General features: G+C 38.1%; 2 protein-coding genes across 6 annotated transcripts in view; one reads left to right on the top strand and one right to left on the bottom strand.

Annotated features, from left to right (window-relative positions):
- The window catches only part of CEP83 (centrosomal protein 83), a 113,948-nt gene extending 100,728 nt beyond the window's left edge, over positions 1-13,220 (top strand). Inside the window, exons 14-16 of the mRNA XM_049627500.1 lie at positions 8,859-8,962; positions 11,916-12,105; positions 13,050-13,220. Coding sequence (XP_049483457.1) covers positions 8,859-8,962; positions 11,916-12,105; positions 13,050-13,154 — 399 coding nt within the window. The 3' untranslated portion in view covers positions 13,155-13,220. The remainder of the gene's footprint in view (positions 1-8,858; positions 8,963-11,915; positions 12,106-13,049) is intronic.
- A 246-nt stretch (positions 13,221-13,466) lies between these two features.
- The window catches only part of PLXNC1 (plexin C1), a 149,919-nt gene continuing 137,268 nt past the window's right edge, over positions 13,467-26,117 (bottom strand). For 3 of the 5 annotated variants that reach the window (XM_049627463.1, XM_049627464.1, XM_049627465.1), the window contains 7 exons: positions 24,785-24,816; positions 24,580-24,687; positions 23,269-23,432; positions 21,256-21,403; positions 18,288-18,428; positions 18,121-18,195; positions 13,467-13,794 (listed from right to left, as the gene is read on the bottom strand). In XM_049627463.1, coding sequence (XP_049483420.1) covers positions 13,486-13,794; positions 18,121-18,195; positions 18,288-18,428; positions 21,256-21,403; positions 23,269-23,432; positions 24,580-24,687; positions 24,785-24,816 — 977 coding nt within the window. In that variant the 3' untranslated portion in view covers positions 13,467-13,485. Of the gene's footprint in view, positions 13,795-14,745; positions 16,940-18,120; positions 18,196-18,287; positions 18,429-21,255; positions 21,404-23,268; positions 23,433-24,579; positions 24,688-24,784; positions 24,817-26,117 lie in introns of those variants that run through there. The other 2 variants (XM_049627466.1, XM_049627467.1) reach the window with 1 other exon arrangement.

The following is a 26,117-nucleotide window of genomic DNA, read 5'->3' as shown; positions in this document are numbered from 1 at the left end:
TTTTTCCCCCACCTGTTTTCTTTTTATTCCTGTTGCTAAAGTCCTAGCTCAGGCTGTATCTTCTGCAAGGTTTCACGGTATTCATTTAGCCATATTCAACAAATTCATTGAGTGTCTACTATGTCCCAGGTAGTTTTGTTCACTGGAATACAGAAATAGAGACTGTGCTGAGGAGCTTACATTGTAGTGGGTGGGTGACAGAGTAAAGAAACTAGTATCTGTCAGGTGGAGATGTGTGCTAAGGAGAAAACTAAAGAGAATAGAGGATGTGTGCTAAAGAGAAAACTAAAGGGAATGCCTTTTAAATAGGTAGTCAGGGAAGGTTTCTCTGATTAAGGTAACATTGAGCAGAGACCTGAAGAAAAGGAAGGGGGATGCCATGTTTTATATGTGGGGGGATAATGTTCCAGACAGAATAGCAAGTGAGAGAGAGAGGCAGAAGTCTGCTTGGTATGTTGAAGGAATACAAGGAGAGAGAGCTAGGTAGCTGGAATGGAGAGAAGTAGTAGGAGGGCAGATGATGTTTTTATTCTTTGGTTTTTATTCTGAATGTGATGGGAACACACTGGAGATTTCTAAATTGAAAAATAATATAATCTGCATTATATTTTAGAAGACCCTCTGGCTGTTGTGTAGAGAGACAAAGAGGACTCGGGAAGACCACTTTTTAGTAGTCCAGGGTGAAAGATGATGGTGACTTGGAATAGAGAGCTTGTTGTGGAATGGTGGTCAGATTCTGTATATATTTTTAAAGTAGAGTTTACAATAGTTGTCGGGCAGGAAAAATACAAATCAAAGATGACTAAGATGTTGAGTATGAGTGCTTAGTTAAAATAGAGTGGGAAAAACTTTAGAAGGAACAGGTTTGGCAGTAAAATAAAGATGCTTGTGTTGGACATGTTAACTCTTTGAGATACCCAATTAGATTTCCGCAGGAAATGTTCAGTAGTCTGGTGGATACATGAATCAGGAGTTCAGGGAGGAAGATTGGACTAGAAATAAAGACTTGGGAGCCATCATCACATAAATGGTATTGAAAGCGAAGGGATTAAAGGAGGTCACCTAGAAAGTAAAGGAAGAGTGAGGATTGAACTTTGAGGAATTTTGAAGTTGAGAAGAAAAGGAGGAAACTGAGAAGGACTGGCCAGGATGGTAGGAGAACCAAGAAGGTACCGGATGCCAAGTGAAGAAAAGTGCTTCAAGAAAGATCAACTGTATCGAATGACATTGAGAATGAGATGATAAAATAGCAATATGAAGACTAGGAATTCATTTGGCTTTTTAGTGATTGTTGGTGGCTTGTCAAGAGTTGTTTGTGTGGAATAGAAGGAATACAAGCCAGATTGAAGTGGAAGATAGAGTTTGTCTAAGGGATTTTGTTGTAAAGAACAGGGAACTGGGGTGATTGCTAGGGAGGGTTGTGAGATCAAAGAGTTCTTTTAAGGGTGGGGTGAATTATAGAATGATTCAATAGCAAGGGGAAAATTGATGATGCAGAAGAAAGGGGGGCACTTGCAGGGATAATATTCTTTAGCAGCAATTCAGAGGTGGAAGGCATAAGAACACAGTGTATCTATTATACCTGGAAAAAAGGCAAAATATATGCTTATAAATTTCTGATAAATCAATAGATGTGTGGAAGTTTTCTCCTGATGCTACAGTTTTCTCAGTGCAAAAAGGAATCTGGGTCTTTGGCTCAGATTGTGAAGAGTGCAGGTGTCAGAGATCTGAGGAGACATAATAAGTTGTGAAGGAATGTAAGAGTTTGGGAGAGTGATTGGATGGGGAAATTAGAAGGACTGTCAGGTAACACAATGCACAGTTGTGTGTGTGTTTGCCGACTTCATTTAGTTGCATAGGTCCAGGCATGCAGTCTAGTTGTATTTAATAAGGGTCTGAGTTTTTCCAGGTGAGTTTGAAGAAGAGGGAGACTTGGGTCAAGGTAATGAGAATGTATGCAGAGAAATGATTATAGAGATAGAGGCTAAGGCATTCATTGGGTCTTTTAGTCAACTAACCAGCCAGTGTTTTTACTGCATTCTAGCTATTTCCTGGCAACTGAAAGTGCTCAGTACATGGTTGGTTGTTTTACAGAGATGAGGATGAGGACAGCATTGTCCTGAACCCTGTCTTCAAGCTTATCTCCAGATGTGCCTTGTAAGAGGCAAACTTTGGAGTCTGTCACATACACTGATGCCGTATCAGACTTCTCAAAACAATGTCTTTTACTTATCAGTCCCTTGCTGGAGAACCCTTCAGGCAAATCCACATCCCTGTAGTAGTACACATTCTCCCTATTTCATTTCTTATCCATTCTACAAAGCCCTTTCTCATGATTTGGTACTTATTGACTGGAATTCCCTTCAGAAGTCCCTATATTTTGAATTACCTATAGTTAATATAGGGCCCAATTAAATGTGCACTCTGTGTGTGTATATATGTATGTGTGTGTATATACTTGATTAAGATTTGGTGATGAAATAAAAAATTTTGTATTACAGTTTAAATGAACAATAAAAATGGAGAAAAATAACCAGATTTTAAGATTGCAAGTTTATACAATCATACAGTAATGAAATATTAAGCATTTCCATCTGTAAAATGTCTACTGGGGTGCCTGGGTGGCTCAGTCAGTTAAGCATCTGACTCTTGATTTTGGCTCAGGTCATTATCTCACAGTTCTTGAGTTCAAGCTCTGTGTTCACACTGTCAGTGTGGAACCTGCTTGGGATTCTCTCTCTCTCCCCATCCCTCCCCCACTTTTACTCTCTCTCTCTCTCTCAAAATAAATAAACTTAAAAAAAAATGCTACTAATTGGACTAAAATACCTAAAAGGAGCATATGCTTTTGATAATGACAAACTAGGAAATATGTGGGTCAACTCTCCATATGAAAACTAGAAGAATCAGACAAAGTATTTAAAAAAAAATATCTCCATGGAAGGCAGTGAACAATGAGGAGGCCAAGCTCCTGGAGAGGTGAGAAATTGAGAGAGTTGAGCATGGCATGTGAGGTTGCTTTTTCCTTAGAGGAAACTGCTGATTCTAGAAGAGGGAGTTGAGAGGCTGAGAAGTGAAGCAAAGCTTTTGACAACTTCACAGAGCTTGGGGAACAAAAATTGGAGTTCAGAATCTGCCAGAGAGAGGATCTCAGGTCCAAGTATACTAGTGCTTTGGGTTGGGACACTGAAGGGGAGGGATTTATGTTTAGACTAAGAATGAAAAAATAGCCTGGCCCTTGCAAGTATGGAAGCGTAGCTTTAGATAATGTCAGTCCTTATAATCAGATTAAATTTACCCAAATTGTTAGTGTTTGTAGCTGCCTGCAAGAAACAAATGTAAATCTACTTTAAGGGAAAACAACATTATGGACTTTATTTCCACAGTTTTTAAATATATAGCAAAAAATTAAAAATAGGCATAAATAAATAAAATATAATAAATAATAAAAATATCACTACATACCTAGTAGAATGGCTAAAATCTGAAACACTGACTGTACCAAATCCTGCAAAGATATGGAACAAATAGGAGCCCTTCTTCATTGTGTGGAATTGGAACATGGTACAGCCATTTTGGAATACACTTTGGTAGTTTCTTACAAAGGTAGACATAGTCAAACCATACCATCCAGTAATCATGCTCCTGGATATTTATTCAAATGAGTCGAAAACTTATGTTCACACACACACAAAAACACAGAAAGTTGGAAGTAAGCAAGATGTTCTTCAGTAGATGAATGGATTAAAAAAAAAGACTGTGCTACATCCATACAATGGATATTTTTATTTAGTGATAAAAAGAAACGAGCTGTCAAGCCATGCAAAGACATGGCAGAATCTTAAGCACATATTGCTAAATGAAGGAAACCAGTCTGAAAAGACTATATACTGTATAATTTCTATATACTATATGACATTCTGGAAAAGGCAAAACTATGGAGACAGAAAAAAATGCCAGTGGTTGCCAGGGGTTGTGGGAGTAGGGATGAATAGGTAGAGAACAGGAAGTTTTGTAGGGCTGTGAAACTATTCAGTATAATATCATAATAGTGGATACATGACATCATGCATTTGGAAAAAAAAACCTGTAGAACTGTACAACACAAAGAGTGAAACTTAATGTCAACTGTGGACTTTAGTTCATAATAATGTTTCAAAATTGGCTCATTAATTTTAATAAATGTACCACACCCATGTAAGATGTTAATAGTAGAGGAAACTGTGAAAGGGGGAATATGTGGGAACTCTATACTTCCTGTTAGATTTTTCTGTAAACCTAAAGCTGCTCCAACTATTTATAAATCATCATCATTCCGGCTACATGAGGAAATAAGATAACATCAAAAATCAAGAGAAATAATAACCAATGTAAACAGACTCCCCATAGGGAATCTGGGAAATGGAATTATCAGATACAGACTTTAAAATTACCTTGTTGTTATGTGCTTAGAAAACAACAGAAAAAGCTTGACAATTCCTCCAGAAAACAAAACTGTTAAATAAATGGCAGGTTTACAACTAATACACAATAATTGAATTATGAACTTAGTGGATAGATTTAATTGAGAACATCATCATCATCTTCAAGGTATTACCAGAAATCAGTGAAACAAAATATATAATAGAGAAAATTAAAAATGCCAAGAGCTGATTTAAAAAAAAAAGATTGGTAAAATTGATAAAGCCTTAGATTCATTTTTTCCTAACTGCTCACAAAATAGGTAGGTATGCAGGTAAACACAGATGCACAATACGATGAATGTAGAAGGGGTATCACTATATTTCTTTTTCTTTTTTTTTTTAAGATTGTATTTTTAAGTAATCTGTACACTCAACGACGTGGGGCTTAACTTTACAACCCTGAGATCAAGAGTTGCATGCTCTACTGACTAAGCCAGGCAGGGCACCCCCTCTTATAGATAGTAAAACAACAAGAATATTTTAAAAATAACTTGTGCAGTTTATATGAAGTGAACAAATTCTTTGAAGAACATCTTAACAAAACCAATATAGGAAGAATTAGGTAATCTGAATAGTCCAGTATCTGTTAAGAAAACGGAATCTTTGGGGCGCTTGGGTGGCTCAGTTGGTTAAGCGTCCAACTTTGGCTCAGGTCATGATCTCACTGCTCATGAGTTCAAGTCCTGCATCGGCCTCTGTGCTGACAGCTCAGAGCCTGGAGCCTGCTTCAGATTCTGTGTCTCCCTCTCTATGCCCCTCCCCTGCTCATGTTCTCGTTCTCTCTCTCTCTCTCTCTCTCTCTCTCTCTCTGTCTCTCAAATATAAAATAAAACATTAAAAAAAAGAAAGAAAGAAAGAAAATGGAATCCTTAATTTAAAACCTCTGCAGGGAAAATGCCTGGCTCATTTGGCTTCACTGATAAATTCTTCCACATACTAAAGGAAGAAATATTACCATTCTTAACACAAACTTTCCCAGAAAATAGAAAAGAAAGGAAAACATCCCCACTTGTTTTATAAGGTTAGAGCCCAACACAGCCATTATAAAAAAAGAGATACCATAAACAAATATACAAATCTTAAATATTAGCAAACTGAATCCCATGATATATAAAAATTGTAATATATCATGAAATGTAAGGTTTATTCTAGGAATGTAAGGTAGCTTAATATTCAAAATTGATTAGTATAACTCAACACTGTAATGGAACAAAAAAAACTATTGTGATCTTAACAGACACATAAAAATAATTTGACAAAATTTAACACCCTTTCATGATAAACTCATTAAAATAGGAATAGAAGGGATTTTTGTACATATAAAAGTCCTACATCTAACATCATACTTATTGATTAAATATTTAATGCTTCCCTCCACCCATCCAAGTTCAGGAACAAAGCAAGTGTGTTCATTATCACCATTTTTTTTTTTAACGTTTTATTGGAGGTGCTGGCTAGTATAATAAGACAAGGAAAAGAAATAAAAGATTTATAAAGATTGGAAAGGAGGAAGTAAAATTGTCATTCACATATGACATGATTGTGTATGAATAAAAATACAAATCTATCAAACTGTTAATGTGTACAATTTAAAAATTGCTGGAAAAAAGGTCAAGTAAGTTATTTTTTTGGTTATCCTATTATTTCTAGCAATTCTATGAATAATAACTAAATTTACTCATGTGAATCATTTTGCTATGCTTGCCTTCTTAGGCTATTACAACGTTTAACAACCTTTTTTTTGAAGTATAATTGACATATACATGTCAATTTCAGCTGGACAACATAATGATTTGATGTTTTTATCTATTGTGGAATGATCACAATAAATGAGTCCAGTTAATATCCATCACCATACATGTTTAAAAAAAACCCTTTTTTTTCCCTCATGATGAGATCTTTTAAGATTTACTCTTTTAGTAACTTCCAAATACACAACACAGTATAGTTACCATGCTGTACATTACATCCCTGGAACTTTATAACTAAAGGTTTGTATCTCCTGACTTCCTTCACCCATTTTGTCCATCCCTTGTGTCCTGCCTTTGGCAACCACCAATTTGTTTTTCTTTTTTCTTTTTTTATTTGTTTTAACATTTATTTATTTTTGAGAGACAGAGTGAGACAGAGCACGAGTGGGGGAAGGGCAGAGAGAGAGGGGGTTACACAGAATCCAAAGCAGGTTCCAGGCTCTGAGCTGTCAGCACAGAGCCTGACGCGGGGCTCGAACTCATGGACCGCGAGATCATGACCTGAGCTGAAGTTGGCCGCTCAACTGACTGAACCACACAGGTGCCCCTCAAGTTCTTCTTTATGTCTTTGAGCTTGTTCATTTGCTTGTGTGTTTGTTGAGATTCTCCAGATAAGTGAGGTTATACAGCATTTTTTCTTTCTTTGCTTGCCATTATGCCCTTAAGGTCCATCCATACTGTCACAGATAACAAGATTTCTTTCTTTTTTATGACTGAATCATATTCCATTGTGTATAAGTTGCTAGGTCCTATGGTAGTTCTATTTTTAATTTTTTGAGGAATCACCCTACTATTTTCCATAGTGGCTGTATCATATATTGCTGGTGGGCATGTAATTAATAGAACCACTTTAGAAAACTGGCAGTATTGGGGTACCTGGGTGGCTCAGTCAGTTAAGTGTCTGACTTCGGCTCAGGTCATGATCTCACGGTCCGTGAGTTCGAGCTCTGCGATGGGCTCTGTGCTGACAGCTTGGAGCCTGGAGCCTGCTTTGGATTCTGTGTCTCCCTCTCTCTCTCAGACCCTCCCCTGCTCATGCTCTGTCTCTGTCTCAAAAATAAATAAACATTAAAAAAATTAAAAAACAACAACAACAACTAGCAGTATTTACTAAAGCTGTGACTCACTCCTGAGTATATACTCAAGAGAAATGAGTACATATATCCACCAAAAACATGTTTAGGAATGTTCATAGAAACTTTATTCAGATTAAATTAAAATTAAAACAACTCTAATTTTCATCAAAAGAGAATGGATAAGTTGTATATTTATAATATGGATGACAACATAACAATGGAAAATAACTGTGCCATACAATAAAATGGCTTAGTCAATTAGACAACACATTGAACAAACAAACCCATATACAGAAGAGTATATAGTATGATTGCTTTTTTTTTTTTTTTTTTTTTGATATGGGTAGATTGGTGGATAGACAGTCCTAAACTACCTGTAAACATATAAGTATATACTTATGTTAAGGACGGAAGAGTAGTTCCTTTGCCAGGGTAGAAAGTGGGAGGCAGGAGGCAACCTTTTAGGGTGCTGGAGGATGGCAAGCAATGGGAAGCATGAGAAAGAATGCCCAGTGCAGTATTATTTCTCAACTGGAAATAACTCAGATGGCCCTCAGTGGTAGACTGGGGAGATATATTAAACTATGTGATATTCGTAAGTACAATACAACATGTGGCAATGAACTATTCCTGTAAGCAATAACATGAGTAAATCTCACAGTCTGAGTGAAAGAAAAGCCATTTGTAAAACAGTTGAAAAAGATTATGATTCTGTTCAGATGAAGTTCAAAAATAGGCAAAATTAGCTTTAGAAGTAAATTGGTTACCTTTTCAGAGGACAGAAGGGAATAGAGATTGAAAGGAGGAAGGGTAGGGGCACTTGTGGTATGGCCATGCTCTTGACCTATGAGGTAACAGTATCAGCATTTGCTTTGTGGTTTCACATTTTGCTGTATATTTACATTCTGTGCATACCTGAAAGGTCTATAGCTACTAAGTGAATTGCAACATTTATATGTATTTTTCTGTAAAAAAAAAAAATAGCCTCTTGACAAAAATGAAAAAATAATTTTTTAATGTACTACTTTTGCATTATACACTGATTTTTCCATATTAGAAAATTTTCCCTATGTAAAGTTTGTTTTTTTCTTTTTAATATTTAAAAAGGCATACTTTCAAACTGAGACGCATCCATAATCTAAGCTTTCTGATTTTTTGCTGCTTTGGTAGCAATTTATCCATGGTAAGCATGCTTTTAATTTTTAATTTTTAGTTCTTTTTAAAAACACATATCTTTGGGGAAAATAAAGAACTTGTGATTCCTTATCAGGTGACAGGCAAGCTCATTAGTAAAATTTGACTCCTTCCTTTTTTAGATACTTTATTTGCAGCAGTTTAGTTATTGATACCCATTTTCTGGTTTGGCATTCATATTTGTATGTCTGAAGCTTATTATCTTTGCAATTTTCAATGAGAATCCTATCTATTAATCTTTTTTCTTCTAGTATTCACTGAAAATACTTATCTCTAAGTAAAATTTCTTGTCGAGTAAAACATTCTCTCTATATTTTGTTCAAATAGGAGATTTTGTATTAATGTACTTGTTCATATTGTTTCTTTTTTTATAGAGAAAAACCCTTCATGAAAACAAATTGAAGAGACTGCAGGAGAAAGTAGAAATCTTAGAGGCAAAGAGAGAAGAATTAGAAACAGAAAACCAGGTGTTAAATAGGTACTGTGTTTGTATAAATACATATCCTATGTATTGACTTTAATATTATAGAGCTTTGATTCTGAGTATAATGCACTTAGTTTTCTTTCAAAATATATGTCTAGGGGTGCCCAGGTGGCTCAGTTGGTTAAGCATCCGACTATTGTTTTGTTTTGGTTTTTTTTGAGCATGTAACTAATTGTCATTTTATTTGCAATTCCCTAGAGTAACAATGTTGGGCTTTTTTTTTTTTTTTTTTTTTTTTTTTAATGATTAAGTTAGCTAATATGCAGTGTGTATACAGTGTAGTCTTGGCTTTGGGAGTAGATTCCCATGATTCATCACTTACATACAACACCCAGTGCTCATCCTAACAAGTACCCTCCTCAATGCCCATCTCCCATTTTCCTTGGCCCCCCCCCTCAACTCCCCACCCCCATCAACCCTCAGTTTGTTCTCTGTATTTAAGAAACTCTTATGGTTTGCCTCCCTCTCTGTTTTGTAACTTATTTTTCCTTCCCTTCCCCTATGGTGTTCTGTTAAGTTTCTAAAATTCCACATATGAGTGAAAACATAGGATGTCTGTCTTTCTCTGACTGACTTATTACACTTAGCATAATACCTTCCAGTTCCATCCAGGTTGTTGCAAATGGCAAGATTTCATTATATTTCATCACCGAGTAGTATTCCATTATATATACATACCATGTCTTCTTTATCCTTTCATCAGTTGATGGACATTTGAGCTCTTTCCATAATTCGGCTATTGTTGAAAGTGCTGCTATAAACATTAGGGTACATGTCACGTATGAATCAGCAGTCCTTTATCCTTTGTATGAATTCTTAGTAGTGCTATTGCTGGGTCGTTAGGATAATGCTATTTTTAATCTTTTGAGGAACCTCCACACTATTTTCTAGGGCGGCTGTACCAGTTTGCATTCCCACCAATAGTGCAAGAGGGTTACCCTCTTGGTTTTGGCTCAGGTCATGATTTCATGGTTCGTGGGTTCAAGCCTCTCATCGGGCTCCATGCTGACAGCACACAGGGCCTAATTGGGATTCTCTCTCCCTCTCTCTCTGCCTTTACCCTGCTCACATACTCTCTCTCTCTCTCTCTCTCTCTCTCTAAATAAAGAAAATATATATGTTTAAAATAATTCTTTTTCTTTTTTAATGTTTATTCTTGAGAGAGAGAGAGAGAGAGAGAGGGAGACAGATATAGAATGAGTAGGGGAGGGGCAGAGCGAGAGAGGGACACAGAATCTGAAGCAGGCTCTGGGTTCTGAGCTGTCAGCACAGAGCCTGATGCAGAGCTTGAACCCACAAGCCGTGAGATCATGACCTGAGCTGAAGTCGGGTGCTTAACCGACTGAGCCACTCAGGCGCCCCACATTTAAAAGAATTCTAAAACTTTTTGTTATATTCCTAGTTCATTATCCTTGTTATTCATTTATTTATTTTTTCTGGCTGAATATGCCTTCAAACCAAAACACATGCCAGCCATTTTGTTATGGTTGGGACTCACAGGAAAGGTCACTGGCTTTGGTAGCCAGGAGTGGTGTGAGTTCTTAATACTGAAACAAGATAGTTGCAACATTGCATAGTTCCCAAATGTGGCTAGAACTGTGAATCAAGATTTTTGATTTCTTGGTGTGGAAACATATTGAGCCTAAATTCTGGATTTTCATTTACATTACAAACATGGCTAATAATCTGCATAATTAGCGTTTTTGAGCAGAGACAATTTACCTTATTGACTCAGTAGTAGTGGCATTGTAGGGCCTATTTGAAGTTAATAAAAACTTTTTGGGGCGCCTGGGTGGTTCAGTCGGTTAAGTGTCTGACTCTTGGTTTTGGCTCAGGTCATGATCTCACAGTTTGTGGGATCGAGCCCTGTGTTGGGCTCTGCACCAACAGTGCATAACGTGCTTGGGATTCTCTCTCTTCCTCCCTCTGTCTCTCTCCCAAAATAAGTAAATAAACTTTAAAAAATGAATAAATAAATAAAAAATTTTACAAGTTCAGCTAATTTTAGTGGTAGCCTTTCAGCATTTAGAAAGTGTCAGACTTTTCTGTAATGGAAATTGGCTGTTGATGTTTTTTAATGTGCACTGGACATTCTTGAGTGTAATTATTACCAAATGGGAAGAGTTGTTTTTTTAGAACCCCTGAAGTTTATAGACTGTGGAGTCCATGCCAATTTCATAATACTGTGTTCCAAAGTAAGAAGCCACCAAATTCATTCTAAAACAAAATTCAATTTGCTACGTCTTCTATAACCATTAATTTTGAAATATTATCAATTCAAGATTGGGTGAGTATGGCACAGATCATCTAGACTTTTGAGTGGTTTTGAAGACTGTATTTTATTACTGGTGTGGTTGATGGTCAGAAAATTCATGTCCAAAAAGGTGATGATATGTAAAGGCCTGAAAAGTTACCTTTTTTATCCAAATAATTTTCCCTAAAGTTGGGTAGCATCATCTCTGTCATTAGCAACGTTTTTAAAAATTAGGTTGAACAATATGAAATTTCATGTATTTGACCATATTTTACCTATAAAAATGGCAATGTCATAAGATTCAACGTAGTATTTTCTCTATTCCTATTTGATTCCTTCTGGAAAATAAGGCACACTTTCAGGATTCATGGGTTGGGGGAGTGGAGTGCAAGTGAAAGTAAAAGTATCAAAAGATTTTTAATCTTTGATTAATTGGCAAGTAAAACTTTAAAATAAATTGATAGCCTGCAATGCTAATTGATAGCTTAATCACAGTTATACATGTGATTAAGATGTCATGTTTCTGTTTACTTTTCTAGATAAATAGAATTTTATGTATGTATTATATACAGATAAGTCTTAGAATTTTGAAGTCCTTTTCTTCCAATTTAAAATTATATTCTGTGAATCATCCTGTTTTTCAATACAGTATAACTGTATTAAAGAACAGAAACACTTTTTTTCTTTTTTAAGACAAAATGTTCCATTTGAAGAATATACAAGGCTTCAAAAAAGACTAAAGGACATACAGAGAAGACATAATGAATTTCGAAGTTTAATTTTGGTTCCTAACATACCTCCAACAGCATCCATCAATCCTTTTAGTGTTCAGTCATCAGCCATGGTTCCAGGCATGGACTTGTCGTTTCCTCCTCATATGCAGGTATGAGCATTTATGTTACAGAAAAAAAGTCACTAACATTTCTGTTAATTTTTACCTGTTTAAATTCAGAGTTAAACATTCATATCTTTCTTTACCATGGAAATGAGTGGGAGAAACAAAGTGGATTTGAATCTATTCTGTCCTTTAGTGATGTTGCTAGAAGTGAAATCTACTGGGCAACTGAAAAGAAAAAACTTAATCCATGGGTCTTTGACTCACTCAACTGCTACTAAGCATTTACTAATACTCCGCACTATGCATTTTCCATATCATATTTTATTTAATCCTAATGGAAAATACTTTGAGGGAAGGGTGTTATGATTCCCAATTTATAGATAAGGAAGCTGAGTCAGAGGGAAGTGACTTACCTAAGGTCATAGTTAATAAGTGACAGAGTTGACTCTCAAATATAAATCTGATTCCAAATTCTGGGCTCGTTCTACTGTATCACGTCCTTGAGATACTGAAGGAATCAAATTGGATGGTTTTCAAAAGATTAACTGTTAATAAGTAATTATATTTTATAATACTGTAAGCACCAAAGATTTTAGTCACCTAATTGAATCTCAGACCAAGTGCTTTATTTATAATGAATTGCTATTAAACTCCAGCCTTGTTAGAAAGTAGGCAAGTGAGTATGCCTGGGCCCTGAATTGGTATTCTTCTAATTTACTCCCTGGTGAGTTTTACACCTAGATAGGAGAACAGACTTTGTGTTTTGCTTAAGGCTAGAGCCTGAGGTGGGAGAGAAACAAGGACTAGTTAGTAGTCTGGCCCATACCGCTGTGTTCTTAGATTGCTGAAATGGTTATCCTTTCCTTGCCAGATCTTCTAGGGCCTGAGTAAAAGAGGCACCGAGGCTGTTGCCTAACAGTTCTTTTTCCAGCTATTTTTCTGTTTGTTTTGTTTTGTTTTGTTTGTTTTTCATTTTTGGTGCTTTTAAGGAGGAACAGCATCAAAGGGAACTCTCTCTACTTCGCAAAAGACTAGAAGAACTAGAAACAACCCAAAGGAAGCAACTAGAGGAACTTGGATCTCCTGGGGAATGATGTTCATGGAAAAAAGATCAAAAGGGATGAAATCACTGACTCAATAAAGCTTGAAGTTTTAACGTACGTGGCATTTAGATACTGTATTCCTGTTTGCCAGAACATTTGTGCCTCAAGAAAAGGTACCAGCTACATGATACATTGCATCAGTGTCAGGACTTTAGGATTATACTCAGGATAAGTGAAACATTAAAACCCCTTCAGAGATGTTTAGAATATTTATTGACAACTCTTTTGAGAATGTTAGAAAAGAAAAAAAAATGAATTAGAGCATCAAGTTGTTAAATTATTTTATTAATTTCACTTGTTGAATTTTTTTTTTTTTGGCATTTTACCTGGAATATGCCCATGTTTGATTCCTTCTGCCACTTTGAGATGCTTGACAGTAACGGGCAGTAAACATTCTGCAGTTTACCGTATACAAGAGGTCTAAACCTCGTTCTTGAAAAAAAAGAAAAAAGTTTAAAGGCAGCATTAAAAAACAAAACTTCGGGACGCCTTGGTGGCTCTGTCCGTTAAGCATCCAACTCTTGATTTCAGCTTGGGTCGTGATCTCACTGTTTGTGAGTTCGAGCTCTTCATTGGGCTCTGTAGTAACAGTGTGGAGCCCGCTTGGGATTCTCTCTCTCAAAATAAATAACTTTTAAAATAAAAAAAAACAAAACACGTTAAGACGTGTAAATATATAATGCTACCATTCTAAAAGCTGTGTGCATATAATTAAAGAACTTAATAAATATTTTTCTACATTGTCTTTTAATTTTGAGCATACACTCGGTATTCAGCAATGTAGAAAAATCTCAATGTTATTTTCTATTCTAACTCAAAACCACAAAGTACAAATAATTAAATCCTCTGATTTAATTAGTTGTGTAAAACAAGGGCCATTCACTGTAAAACTTGAACCCCCTGGGGTCCCTTAGCGGTAGTGTTGCCTCCTACTGTTTGGGATCTAACCGAATTATTACAAATGTCTTATCTCTGTGCATCCCTAACCTCTTTTTAAGGAAGTCTGCTGCAATAACTTCACATCAACAAGGCAAAGCTCAAATCCTCCAAACTAAGTGGAATGTTCATTATCTGGAAGTCTTTAGGATCAAAGGGCCAGGTAGATAGTGGAGGAGCAGTGCCTAATATCATGTCAAAGAAACTGGAGTCCGTTGCTGCATTACAGAACTGCTTATTCACAGATGCAGTGGCACCTTGTTGCTGAAAAGTAATTTCCATGGGGCCACTTAGAATTTAAAAAATCTATTATAACTAGAACATTTGAAGGAAAACAGAAACAGGCCACCTTTACATCAAAATGTTTATTTTTGGATATAGACATTTAAAACATTCATCTCCAAGTACAGCTTCAATCAGGTATACAATAAGAAATAGACTTTAAATCCCTAATACGGAAAAGGTAACAGAATTAATTTTTAAATGCTGCTGTAGACACTAGTGTTAGAAAAAAAAGTTTATAAATGAATTGTTTGCACCAAAAAAATATGCAAAGAAACTTGAAAATAGAAATTGTTTGCCATTTGTTTCTCTGGTTGCTGTTTAATGTAGACCCAGTGACTGATTGTCTTCAGCACACATCTAATTTGGCCATTTACTGTATTTGGCTAATGTGATCCAAGATGTGGTCTAGATCGTGCTTTTCACTGGAGGATTGACAAACACGCTACATACGTTAGTGAATCTTCACACCACCTCAGTGAGGTAGGTTAGAAATATTATACAGAAATTGAGGCACAAAGAGGTAAGCGACTTGCCCAAAGTTCCCAGCAGCATAGCCCCTGGAAGAGGAGGTAAGGCTCCACACGGGACTCTTGTGCCAGAGAGCTGGACAGGGACACCCTCACGTAGCATTTACTAAACACGTAGATAAAGCTGTAGCTGATCCTTTTCATAGCATTTCTGTACCCTAAAGAAGGGGAAGTCTTTTGGGCAACTCTCCTACCCTTGGCTCTCAACTGTCCTCCTGTTATTCTCTTACGAACGCCTTCACATCAAGACTGAGGCAGCCTCACACGGGGAGCAGACTTCTCACCTTGATACTTGTAAGTAACCTATTTGGTAGTATTTTTGAGGTGTGTCCATTGGACCGACAATGGTCAAAAGTGATGGGATTGGGAAGGTACCTATCAGGGCAGTGACTGCTTATTTGATCAGTTTGTTGAGGTATCACCTCTTACTCTTTGCCAGATATCGAGGAGCAACAAGAATTTCATTTTCAAAGACAAATTCACATTCAACTCCTGATATCCCATACAGTGTTGGTAAATGATTTTAAGGACTATATGATGAGTGTTTTATTTGCTACTTGAAAAAATGTCTTTCCTTAATCTGGGATTTGGAGCACCAAGGGTAAAAGGTGCCACAAGGAAAGTTGAGAGTTGCCAATCACATTTTTTACTTTTAATAGGAAAACACAGTGGTATTAAAATTGGTCATGAGCAGCAAAAATTCAGGAATAAAAAAATCAGCAATAAAAAGACTACGGTAGAACTGGACAGGGAGTTCTTTAAAAAGAAAGGCATGAGTAAAATGAGTATTTTGAATTCTTTCTCTTGCGAGGAATACTTTCAAAAAGTACATAGTAAGACTAAGATACCAAGTTGTATACTAATATTTTTCAGGCCTTGGGCCTCAAATATATATATATTCATATATAATACTCCAGTGTGAACAGCAATTTCATGAAATGTAAAATGTTTTTTTTTGTTTTTTTTTTAAATCACACACAAGTATTTATAACCACAGGGTTCACCAGAAATCTAAAGCAAGGAGACACTAAGTACAGAAACGTAGGATTAGGGGAGTGAGTTACTCTTCTACAGATAGTTTTGATCCAAGTTTTTAGACAGAAATAATGTTTGTTTTTTTTTTTTTTACAATAGCCAACATGTCCACTATCAAATACATTTAGTATGAAAAAATGAAAAAAAAAGGGAACATACATCAGGACAAAGTGAGTAAAATGCTGTTGCATTTAAATAAAGCCTCCTCACTCTCCTTGCTTTAGAGCTCCTTAGTGAAACGGAGGTGAGTCTGATGGAGTGCAGTCCATGACCACTGAAAAACACGAGCCCTTTCAACAATGTTGCAACACTGTCAGTTTTTGGTTTAAAAACACACACACGCTCACGAATGCTAAGTGTACACACTACCAAATTCTGCGGTCAGCTTTTCCAAGAACTACTGGGGAAAGTTTCAATGCTGCAAATCCTCGAGGTTGCCCTAACACCTCCACCTTGTTTCCAAATGACTCAGTTCACATTTTCTTTCGATCATTGGCAGTGTCCCCTTTCTGCAGAGGTGCAGTGTAGTCACAAGTGCTACATAACTGTAGTTTTCAAACAAAACCACTTATATCATTGTGCTTAAGTGGAGACTGTAGTTACAATACTGACACTTGCTTACTGGCCCTGTATTCTCTGTAAACAAGGAGGCTGTTTGCAACAACCACTTCAACTCTATTTACAGAAAGGTTCCTACGGTATATGCACAGGCACAAGGTTGGTATGCTTTCTAAAAGCTGTGCATGTGCCTCCGTCTCTAAAAGACAGTGCTCAAAGTGGAACCTATGTGCAAACTTTAAAAAGTAACGACACAGAGTAGCTCAAGTAGCCATTTTGCTCCCAAGTCGTCTGAAGAATTTTGCCAGATTAAGCCAGTCCCCAGAGTGCTTACATCCACTTGCATTTCTTCTTTTCATCAAATAAGACTTTTACATGCAACAGTTGTTTCTGAGCTTCTTCCAGCCCTCGTTCTCTTTCTAGTTTATTTAGAATCTGTTGACAATTAGAACAGTTATTTTAGATATTGTGATTTTAGCATTAGATTTTGATTTTTTGGGTTTTTTTTTTTTTTTTTGCATTCCTGATGCCGTGAGTGGTAAAAATCTGTATGAAACAGATGCCAACATTTTCTTCGATCATTTACATACTCACTTTGCAAGTTGTTTTGCTAAGTCATTATCACAGGATCAACAACACTTTGGCTTAAAATAGAAGCTAGCAAGAAATACCAACTATTTGCTTACAAATATGGGGCCAGACTTCCAAGGCCCTGGTTTATGCATTATGTCATAGCCATTCCAAGCACAGCAAGCATTCTGGGCAGCCAACATGCAGGCAAGTATTTCTTCTTAAATGCAGCAGGCAGGGGCATCCTGGTCAGAGTTGAATATTTCCCTCCCCTCCCCTCCCCTCCTGGGCAATGTAGTGCCTCCTCTCCCCTCCTCCCCTCCCCAGTGCTTCCCTTCTAACCCCTGGCCCCTGGAAAGAGGGATGCTTATCATGTTTAAGGAACTCATTGCCTCTACCCTACCTTAGCGCTTCACTTGATCTTCAAGTAGCAAATGGAATTGGTGAGCTATTCTCACCAGTGACATGGATAGCCTGTCCCAGCATGACTGAGTGGGGGGGAATCAGGGAAGGGGGAATTAACATATATTTGGAAACAGCGCATCTGATGACTGTGTCTGTGTGAATTCCCAAAGAAAAAAATCCAGATTAAGGAGAATTAATCATAAAGGAGAATGGTTTATTGAAATAGTTGCTTAAGTTAGAAATATGTTATACTTTCATATACCTGTTGAACACAGAATCTAGGCAATTTAACAAGCTTAGCTTTCATTTTAGCAGATTACAATCAAGCGTAAGCTGGCCCTATTTAATAGGACCACTACTTACTCATCAAAGTTATATTGAGTCAGTGTGGCTATAGACCCCATGAACTCAAATGTAAATTCAGGCTGGTCCAAAGGCGGGCAGCATGATAAAACCGTAAGGGGACAGCCACGTGCAGGGTCTGGCTTGGTGCCAGGATCCCCCATCTCAGACAGGCTCCCTGGCTTCCCTTTCTGGCCATTAGGGACGCCAGAGCTGTCCTGAGACCGGTAGAATGCTTTACAACCAAATCCTGGCGACTGATTCATATCAATTTTTTGAAATGTTATTTAAAATCTTACCTCATCAAAATATTTTACGATGTATTTGTAAATTTCTGTCAAGGCCACTTCTTCATTAAATTCATTTTCATGTTTCTTAAAGAAAGAAAGCCTTGTTGAGAGATTCTGAAATGACTTTTCAAGACAGAAGTAACAAATGTTATCTCATTTCTACTTTCTAGCAATACCTTAGATTCCTGAGTTAAGAATTCTTCCATTTCCGAAGATGACAATGGAGGCAAATCCCTGATTGCTTTGTAATAAGATTTTACTTCCTCTTTGTAGGTTGGGATATCCTTGGCGTAGAGAAGTTTATTAGTTGGTGCTTCCTACGAAAACAAAAACAAGCATCCATGGCCAAGAGTAAAACACCATGGGGAATTTATAATAGTAACAATGTAGCTGAACCTCCCGCACTATCACGACCTCCTAGTAACAAAGCTTTTTCATGCAGTGGGCCTTCATCAGTGTTGTTGATTGAATGACTGACTGCTATCCAGATAGTTCTGGTGAGTCACTGTTCTTTTCAGGCGAATTAAATGCTAATATATTCTGCCTTCCTCTCATAAAAGAGCTAAAATTATTATTTTTGCATGATTTTGAGTTACTGTAACAACGGAACTTATTTCAGTCATAGTTCATTACTAATGGTTGTAAAAAGCCTGAATTAAAACATTTGCTCTCATCTTCACCCACCAGTGAATTTTGGCATTTATAAAAGACTTGATTGTAGGTCTGATTGAGCCCTTTATGTAACAATGAAAGTGCTAAGTAGTTGGCGGTGGTGGATTTTTCTGCTTATCCCTTTTATTAGATTATAAAGATCTTCTAGCATTCTCAAGGAAGTACATGGTCATTAGTGCTGGGGGCTCTGATGTCTGACTTCACAAAAGTTCCCTGTCAGTTTGAATGTTTTTATGTAATAGCTGTAATATAAGAAATTGAGGGAAGATAGCTGAGTTAATGATAGGGCTAATGTCCCAGTACATTTTTAAACGTATTGAGGGCATGAATAGCCGTATCAATGGCCGAATCATTTTGAAGGATGCCGACACTGAGATATTACGGAGATTTTTTTGCACTTTTCAAGTTTAAGTAAAACCCACAAATCTTGTGATCATTCATTCAGTAAATGTATTTAGCTAGGCGCTGTGGCAGGCACTGAATGTAAAGAGTCAAAGACGACCAGTACCTGCCCTTAAGAAGCTTCTAATCTACTTGGGAAGACAAACTTAACACAGTGCTTACTGTGATACCAGTAATTAGTAGCAGAGTATAAAGAAAAGCTCTGTGGAGTTGGACAAATCAGGGATCATCACCAAGACTTGTGGCCTCCCAGAACTGATGTTCTGATTTCCTCATCTATAAAATGAGGGTAGTAATAACTACCAAGAACATAGTAATCACAAGAACCACATAAGGTATAGTTCAGCTAGTCAGTTAACCATTTTTTACTGTGAATAAATTAAGCATTTTAGTGTCTTCCAGTGTGTTTTTGTTGCATTGGTCAAATGAAGAAAGGGCATGGGAAATGGAGCTGGAAAGTTCACAAAGCAGGTATATTTAGACTGATCATAGGCTCCTATAGTTTTTGGTACACATTAAGAAGTCAGGTTTGTTGAAGGAATGAATGAATAAGTAGGGTGTTACTAGAAGAGAGGGGTTATGAGACAGGAGAGGGATACGAAAACATGTTCATGGTAAGTTTGGGAAAGGTAAAGCTGTAATAGAAGGTATATGGAATTTGCAAGAAAATGAGGCAGCCAGAAAAGAGACCTGAAGCCCAATTAGGAAGGGCCGTGTGGTACTGGGAAGATTTCACCTGGCAGGTAATGGGAAGTATTTATAATTTTTAAGCAGGAGACAGACAAGATCAGATTTAAGCTTTAGATAACCTGAGACACAGTGAAAACAAAAAGACAGCACAGGCAAGGAGACCAGTTCCGAGGCAGTTATATGGGTGGAGAGGGGCTGAAGGGATAGGGCCAAAGAATGAGAAAAAAGACATTTTGGAGATGGCAGTGGTCAGTAACCAATTAGGGGAAGGGAGGAAGAAGAAGGAGTTGAAGATAATGGGAAGGAGTTTACCTCGAGAGACCAGGCGATGCTAGGAAGACAAAAGTAAAGACAGGTGTGTTTTGCAGAAATAGTGGTGAGGGTGAGTTTAGATTCAGACTAGGAAGCTGAGGCACCTGTGAAACATCAACCACATTTCGCCCCAGGCACTCTCTCAAATTCCATATACCAAGGAGACACTGAAATCCATTAGGTACAAATACTGCTCAGTTTAATACATTTGGAGTACTCGAATAAGACCAAAACATCCCTTTCAGAGTTTGCTCTGTATTTTTATCTTTCTTTGCTTTCCTGAGGCTTTTGCTCAGCAAAGAAAACCGTAGGAAAAACAATATTGATGTTTTGATTATGAATTGACAAACTGGTGGTGGTAGAAATCTCAGGCAAGATTTTCTTACCCATGAGCAATTTGTTATATTCAAATAGACTCTTAGGTATACAGCTGATCCTTGAACAACATGGTGTTGAACTATGTGGGTTGGCTCTTACTCTACGTGGAGTTTTTTCAATATAGTACAGAACTGTAAATATGTCTTCTCTTACGATTTCCTGAATGTTTTCTTTTCTCTAGTTTATTTAAGAATACAGTATATAGCACATATTACATGTACAAAATACATGTTACTTTGACTTTCTATTAGTAGTAAGGCTTCCAGTCCACAGTAGGCTATTAATAGTTAAGTCTTGGGGAAGCCAAAAGTTACAGGTAATTTTCAAGTACATGGAGGGTTGGCACCCATAATCCTCCATTATTCAAGGATCAGCTGTATTCAGATGGGATTAATTTAGCTAAGCAAATTTCTGTAGTTTTACTTTGGGTTTATAGTTTATAATTTGTGGTAAAGGTATTTACAGGCACAGTTTTGCAGTAGAAAGGGGATAATAGTCTATTTTGGTATTCATTAAAAAAAAACTAGATTAAAAATAAATGGGACAGCTTTTAAAGAGAAGCAGATCTTCAGTGACTACCATGGACTATTTGTTTTTAGCTGCTGTGGTTCAGACCAATTGTTTAGAAGAAAGAATGCTTCAGACTCACAGGATGACATGTTAAGTAAAGATACTAAAACCAGGCCTTACCTTCCCGAGTTGCTGCTCTGTGAGAGAAAATGCGTCCATGAAGGCCTGGGCAATCACAGATAAACAGCCGTCTATGTGTGGTGTCTTCTTAATGTCAAAGACAAACTGAGGGTTCTTCAGGATGTTTACCCAGAAGCGAAGAGGAAGGCTGTTCCGAGAGAGAAATCTCCTTTCAAGCATAGCCCTTCGTAGGAGGCGGATGCTCTGTTTATCACAGTTTGCATACGGGCGTTTTTGCCCTTGTTATTGAAGTATGCAAGTCTGCTTTGCCAAATATACCAAGCAACAGATGGCAGCACCACTCAGAACAAGAAAGGGTTAAACTGACAAGCGCTACTGAAGGGAGCGCTACTGAACGGGAGAAATTCAAAGGTGGCCGTTGACGAGAATTTTCTCCCGATAGTTCTAGATTATAGCAGGCGACGGTTGCCCATGAAAACGTTTCATCACGTGTCTGGAGCCTGACCTTTTCTCACCCCCTCTAAGTGCCACACCCTGGCCTAAGCCGCCAGCATTATTAGCCCCCAGCTCCCTACAGGTAATTGTCCCACAACTATCAGCAATCTTAACACAGAGTCAGATCAGGTCTCTCCTCTGCTCAGAACCCTCTGTGCTCTCCATCCCCCTTGGGATAAAGCCCCTATGTGATCTGGGCCTGGGCCCTCATCTGTTACTCTTCACCTTTTTCATTCCAACCCACCGTGGGCCTCTTGGCTGGTCTTCATGCATCCCAGGCAAGGCTGCACCTCAGGACTTCTGCTGCCCATCTTCCAGAAACTGCCTTTAGCCAGACAGTCTCAAGGTGTATGCCCTCACCTCTTTCAAGACCTGACTCAAATGTCATCATCTCCTTGAGGCCTTCTCTGACCACTGTCCTGTTACTCTCTATCCTTCTTTTCTGCTTTGTCCACTGTACTAACCTTCTAATATACTACAGTTTACCTATTTATCATCTCTTCCACCCATTAGAATGCAAGCTCTCTGAGAACAGGGATTTTTGTTCAGTTTACTGTTACATCTCCAGCACCTAACAGTGCTTGGCATATAGTAGGTACTCAGATACTTGAATATGAACTTGGGAATCATTCAGAGTCCTTCCATTATCTCAACTCTGGCCTAGCAAATTACCTCCATCATAAGGATGCTGGGCCTCTCCGCAGCTCTGCTGTCCTGGCTACTGCCCCTGCTCAGATGCCACCCTCTTCACAGTGAAAGGGGAGCCTACAGCAGCAGCACCTGGGATTAAGAGGCTAGAGCACAGGATGGGAGGGAGCCAGGGTAGATGCTGGGACAGACCCGGATTCAATGGGAGAAGATGAGACCTAGAGCTCTGGCACTTCAGCTTGTAATACTTCCTTAAAATGGTCTGTGGGCCCTCGGTGTTCAGGAGGGCTTGCGATTGTGCCGAAAAGTTCTATCATGTCTTAACACCGAGTCTTACTCAGTTCATACACAGGACATTTCAAATAGAGGTAATGAGCTGTTTCTTTACTGAGGAGAAATTTAGAACAAACCTGGATGCCTTGCCAGGCAACCAGGTAAAACGTTAGAAAACAAAACAGTCCTTTGGCTAATTCTCATGATATCTGAGTACTGCACCCGCTCAAATAAAAGCAGAAATGTCTATGTAGAATCAGAATTCAGACAGTTTGGTAACTGCAAAGGGATTAAGTATTCTGTAATGGAAAATTATATAATAAAACCACAAAATACTAATTTCTCATCTTTTGCCGGTCAGGTTAACATTACTTACAAGGTCTTTTTCATGCGTTAAAGATAATAAGGTTTGTTTATGTTATCCTAAAGAATAGGATCACAGCATAGGAAGGGTTTTGTTCTCGTTAAAAAATAGTAACAGAGGAAGAATCTGCTTTGACATGATAGCTTACCAAGCCAAAAGATTCTGATCTAGGGATAATGAATCCTTCTGTAACTATCCATGCCCTCCTTTTGGTTAAGATTCTGTCCCAGATTCTTGAAAACAGTCAGTAATCACATACTGTTTGTTCCCACCTGTTTGTTTTCCAAATATGTACGACATCAGGATCTGTGATTTTTTTGTTTTCAGCCTGGGCATCCAAAAAGTCAAAAAAGTATTTTATAGCAAATGGGGCTCTGCTGTTGGGTAAACTCCAAATGCTTCTAAAAAGTTTTTCAAGCACAGAATGAATTGCCACCTGAAAGAGAGCATCAGACGTGGGAGATTTAAAAAATAGGGTAGCAGTTTTGACTACAATAGAAAATGAAATGCCAGTTCAGAGAAAATGATGTACAAAACAGAAAAAAAAAAAACCTGAAGAGAAAATATGTAAAATTATCAAATGAGGCCAACACTCCATGTGGGTCAAGCATCCTGAAAATCCATGCCCAGGTTTAGGTTTAGTCAACAATGAGGGTATCGTAGAAGTCTCCAGCAGTTGAAATGTCAGTTGTAGGGCTGCGTGCATAGATCAAGAAGCCATGGATGTTTAGCTTTTATTAGTTATGTTCAGCCTAGAAAAACTCAATGTTGCTCAGTTCCCAGAATTGTTCCTGTTGCATGTATTTCCATCAGAGGTTTTTATTCTCTACTTTCCAAAGCATCTGAGTGTTTTACAAAAGACAAATAGGCAGATCTCTGTGGGACAGATGAGAAAATCAAGAGGCTCTGGCTGTCCTTTAGCCACTAAACAAATTTACTGAGCTCTAAGCATACCCTCTGCTATAATCTGAAGAAGCATGCCCATCAGGAGACCAGGGCCAGGTGTAGATAATAGCATTTATATTGCTAGTCATTTCAGGGGGAAAAAAAAGGATCACCACAGACTTCTGTTAATCTCACTCAAAGCCAGATAAAGTAAAATTTGCTTCTGGTTTGGTATTCCAACAGCTTTCACATCTGACACTTTTACATGTGAACAGAATTCTTAACTTTAAAGTGGAAAAATAAAAAAAGATTTAGTAGGTTTACCATCACTGACCCCACCCTTCATTTTATTTGCAATTCAAAGGGAGTTTTATTGCTCCTCTATAAGAACAAATAAAAACGAATAATTACACCATGAACCTAAAAAATAACAATAGTGAAATGGTGGGTAAAGGACTGGGAACAATATTAAATCCCTGATTGAAGATACTACAGTCAAAATTTGTAAAGTGCCATTATCTTTGCAGTTTCTAAAAAGAAGAGGAGGGTAGGAAATGTTTACCATTTAAACTTTCATTTTGCTTTGCTAGAAGGCACAAGGGATTTGTAACATTTTCACACTTCAGTGGAAATTAAGTCAAACACATCATACACCCCCAAGGTAGCCATAAAAGCACTCCCAGAACAGTTAAGTGTACCTTGGTCGACAGCAGCTTTGTCAGATACATTTCTTTTACTTTGAACTTGTGCTTCCCTCGATGTCTCTTTCCTTGCACATCTTGGAATGCTTCCGAATCTGGTAAAATCTAAAGGGAAGACAGACTAGAAGCGTTACCCAAGGAGACCGTTCATGCTACAGAAGGCATCCAGTTCAGCGGCAAGCACAAGAAAGACTGAACTCACCAAATGGCAGTGGTCTTCTGAGTATTCCACATCTGAATGCCAGAGAAAGGGGGAGAAAACAGTCTATTAAAAAAACAACCACGGGCTAATTGGCCTTCTCATAAAATGCCCCATTTGTGCTATAAACAGAAGAGGTTACTTGAGCTCTTCACAGCTATTTTTTTTTTTTACCCTGTTGCATCTTAAGATCTTAACAACATGAAGACCGAATGGGCCAGGGAGTAGGAAGCAGGTTCCCTATTCCTGGAAGTATTAAAACAGGCTGAATGATCCTTCATTGGGTGAGTAGGAGAGGTTCAAGCCCCACTCATGAACAAATGTACCTGGGGGCAGCTACTGAGTGCCAGGGGCTCCTAGGCAAAAGGCAATCTTAACACAGACCTAGTTACCCCCCCCCCCACCCCAGTGGAATTTACATCCTAGCCAATGAGAGACTTCATACTATTAATTATACAATTATTTAACTACAACTGTGATAAGGCTCCTGAAGAAGTATATGCTAAGAAAGTAACTGACAAAGGCCGGCCCTACTCTGGGAGGTTTTTCAGGGGAAGGGGTGTTGGAGCTGAACCTAAATGAATGACTAGCCAGGCAAATGGAAGAAGGGGAATGGGTGCAAAGACCCTAAGGTGGAAGGAACGTGACCCCTCCTGGGATCTGAAAGAAGGGCAATGAGTTGGGAGTTTATAGAGCAAGTTTGACAGTGACACAGGGTGAGGACAGTCCTGAAAGAAATGTGGTAGTAAAGGGAATGGTAAATGGAAAAGAAGGATCAAGGGACTAGGTTTTTTGTTTTGAAGATGAAGGAGATAGAATACCTTGAAACACTAACAAAAGCTGTAGTAAGTGGGGAGGTATAGAAAATTTAGGTGAGAGAAGATTGTCTGTGGCGTAAGAATGCTTGGAAGGTTGGAAATGATGGGATTGAAGACACAGGTGAGAGACTGGCCTTGGATAAGAGGAAGGAAATCCTGGAATGCTGGTGGGGGTGGGAAGGAGCACAGGAAGAAATGGGCAGATGCAGGTAGGGTGGTAGGCTTGGTGCTAGATGTTGATGGAGTTCTGATTCCTGTTTTCTCTGTGATGTACAGGATCAAGTCTGCTGCTGATAGAGCCATGTAGGTCAGAGCTTTGAGGAGAGAAGGCAGAATTCTGGAGAACACAGAGTGAGTTACCTAGAGAAATTTAGTGGGTGTAGGCTGCATTGAGGGTCCCAGTCATGTTGGGCACCATGAAATTACAGTGACTCCAAACTATGCTGTTGTGTACCTTCCTCCAGTGGCTGCCTGGATATAGGTTTAGGAAAGGCTAGTATTGGGTTCATCCAGGGCTG

This window comes from Panthera uncia, chromosome B4 (assembly GCF_023721935.1).
Source record: "Panthera uncia isolate 11264 chromosome B4, Puncia_PCG_1.0, whole genome shotgun sequence".
Lineage (NCBI taxonomy): Eukaryota > Metazoa > Chordata > Mammalia > Carnivora > Felidae > Panthera > Panthera uncia.
Note: the sequence above shows the minus strand (reverse complement) of the source record. Positions and strands in the feature narration are given on the sequence as shown.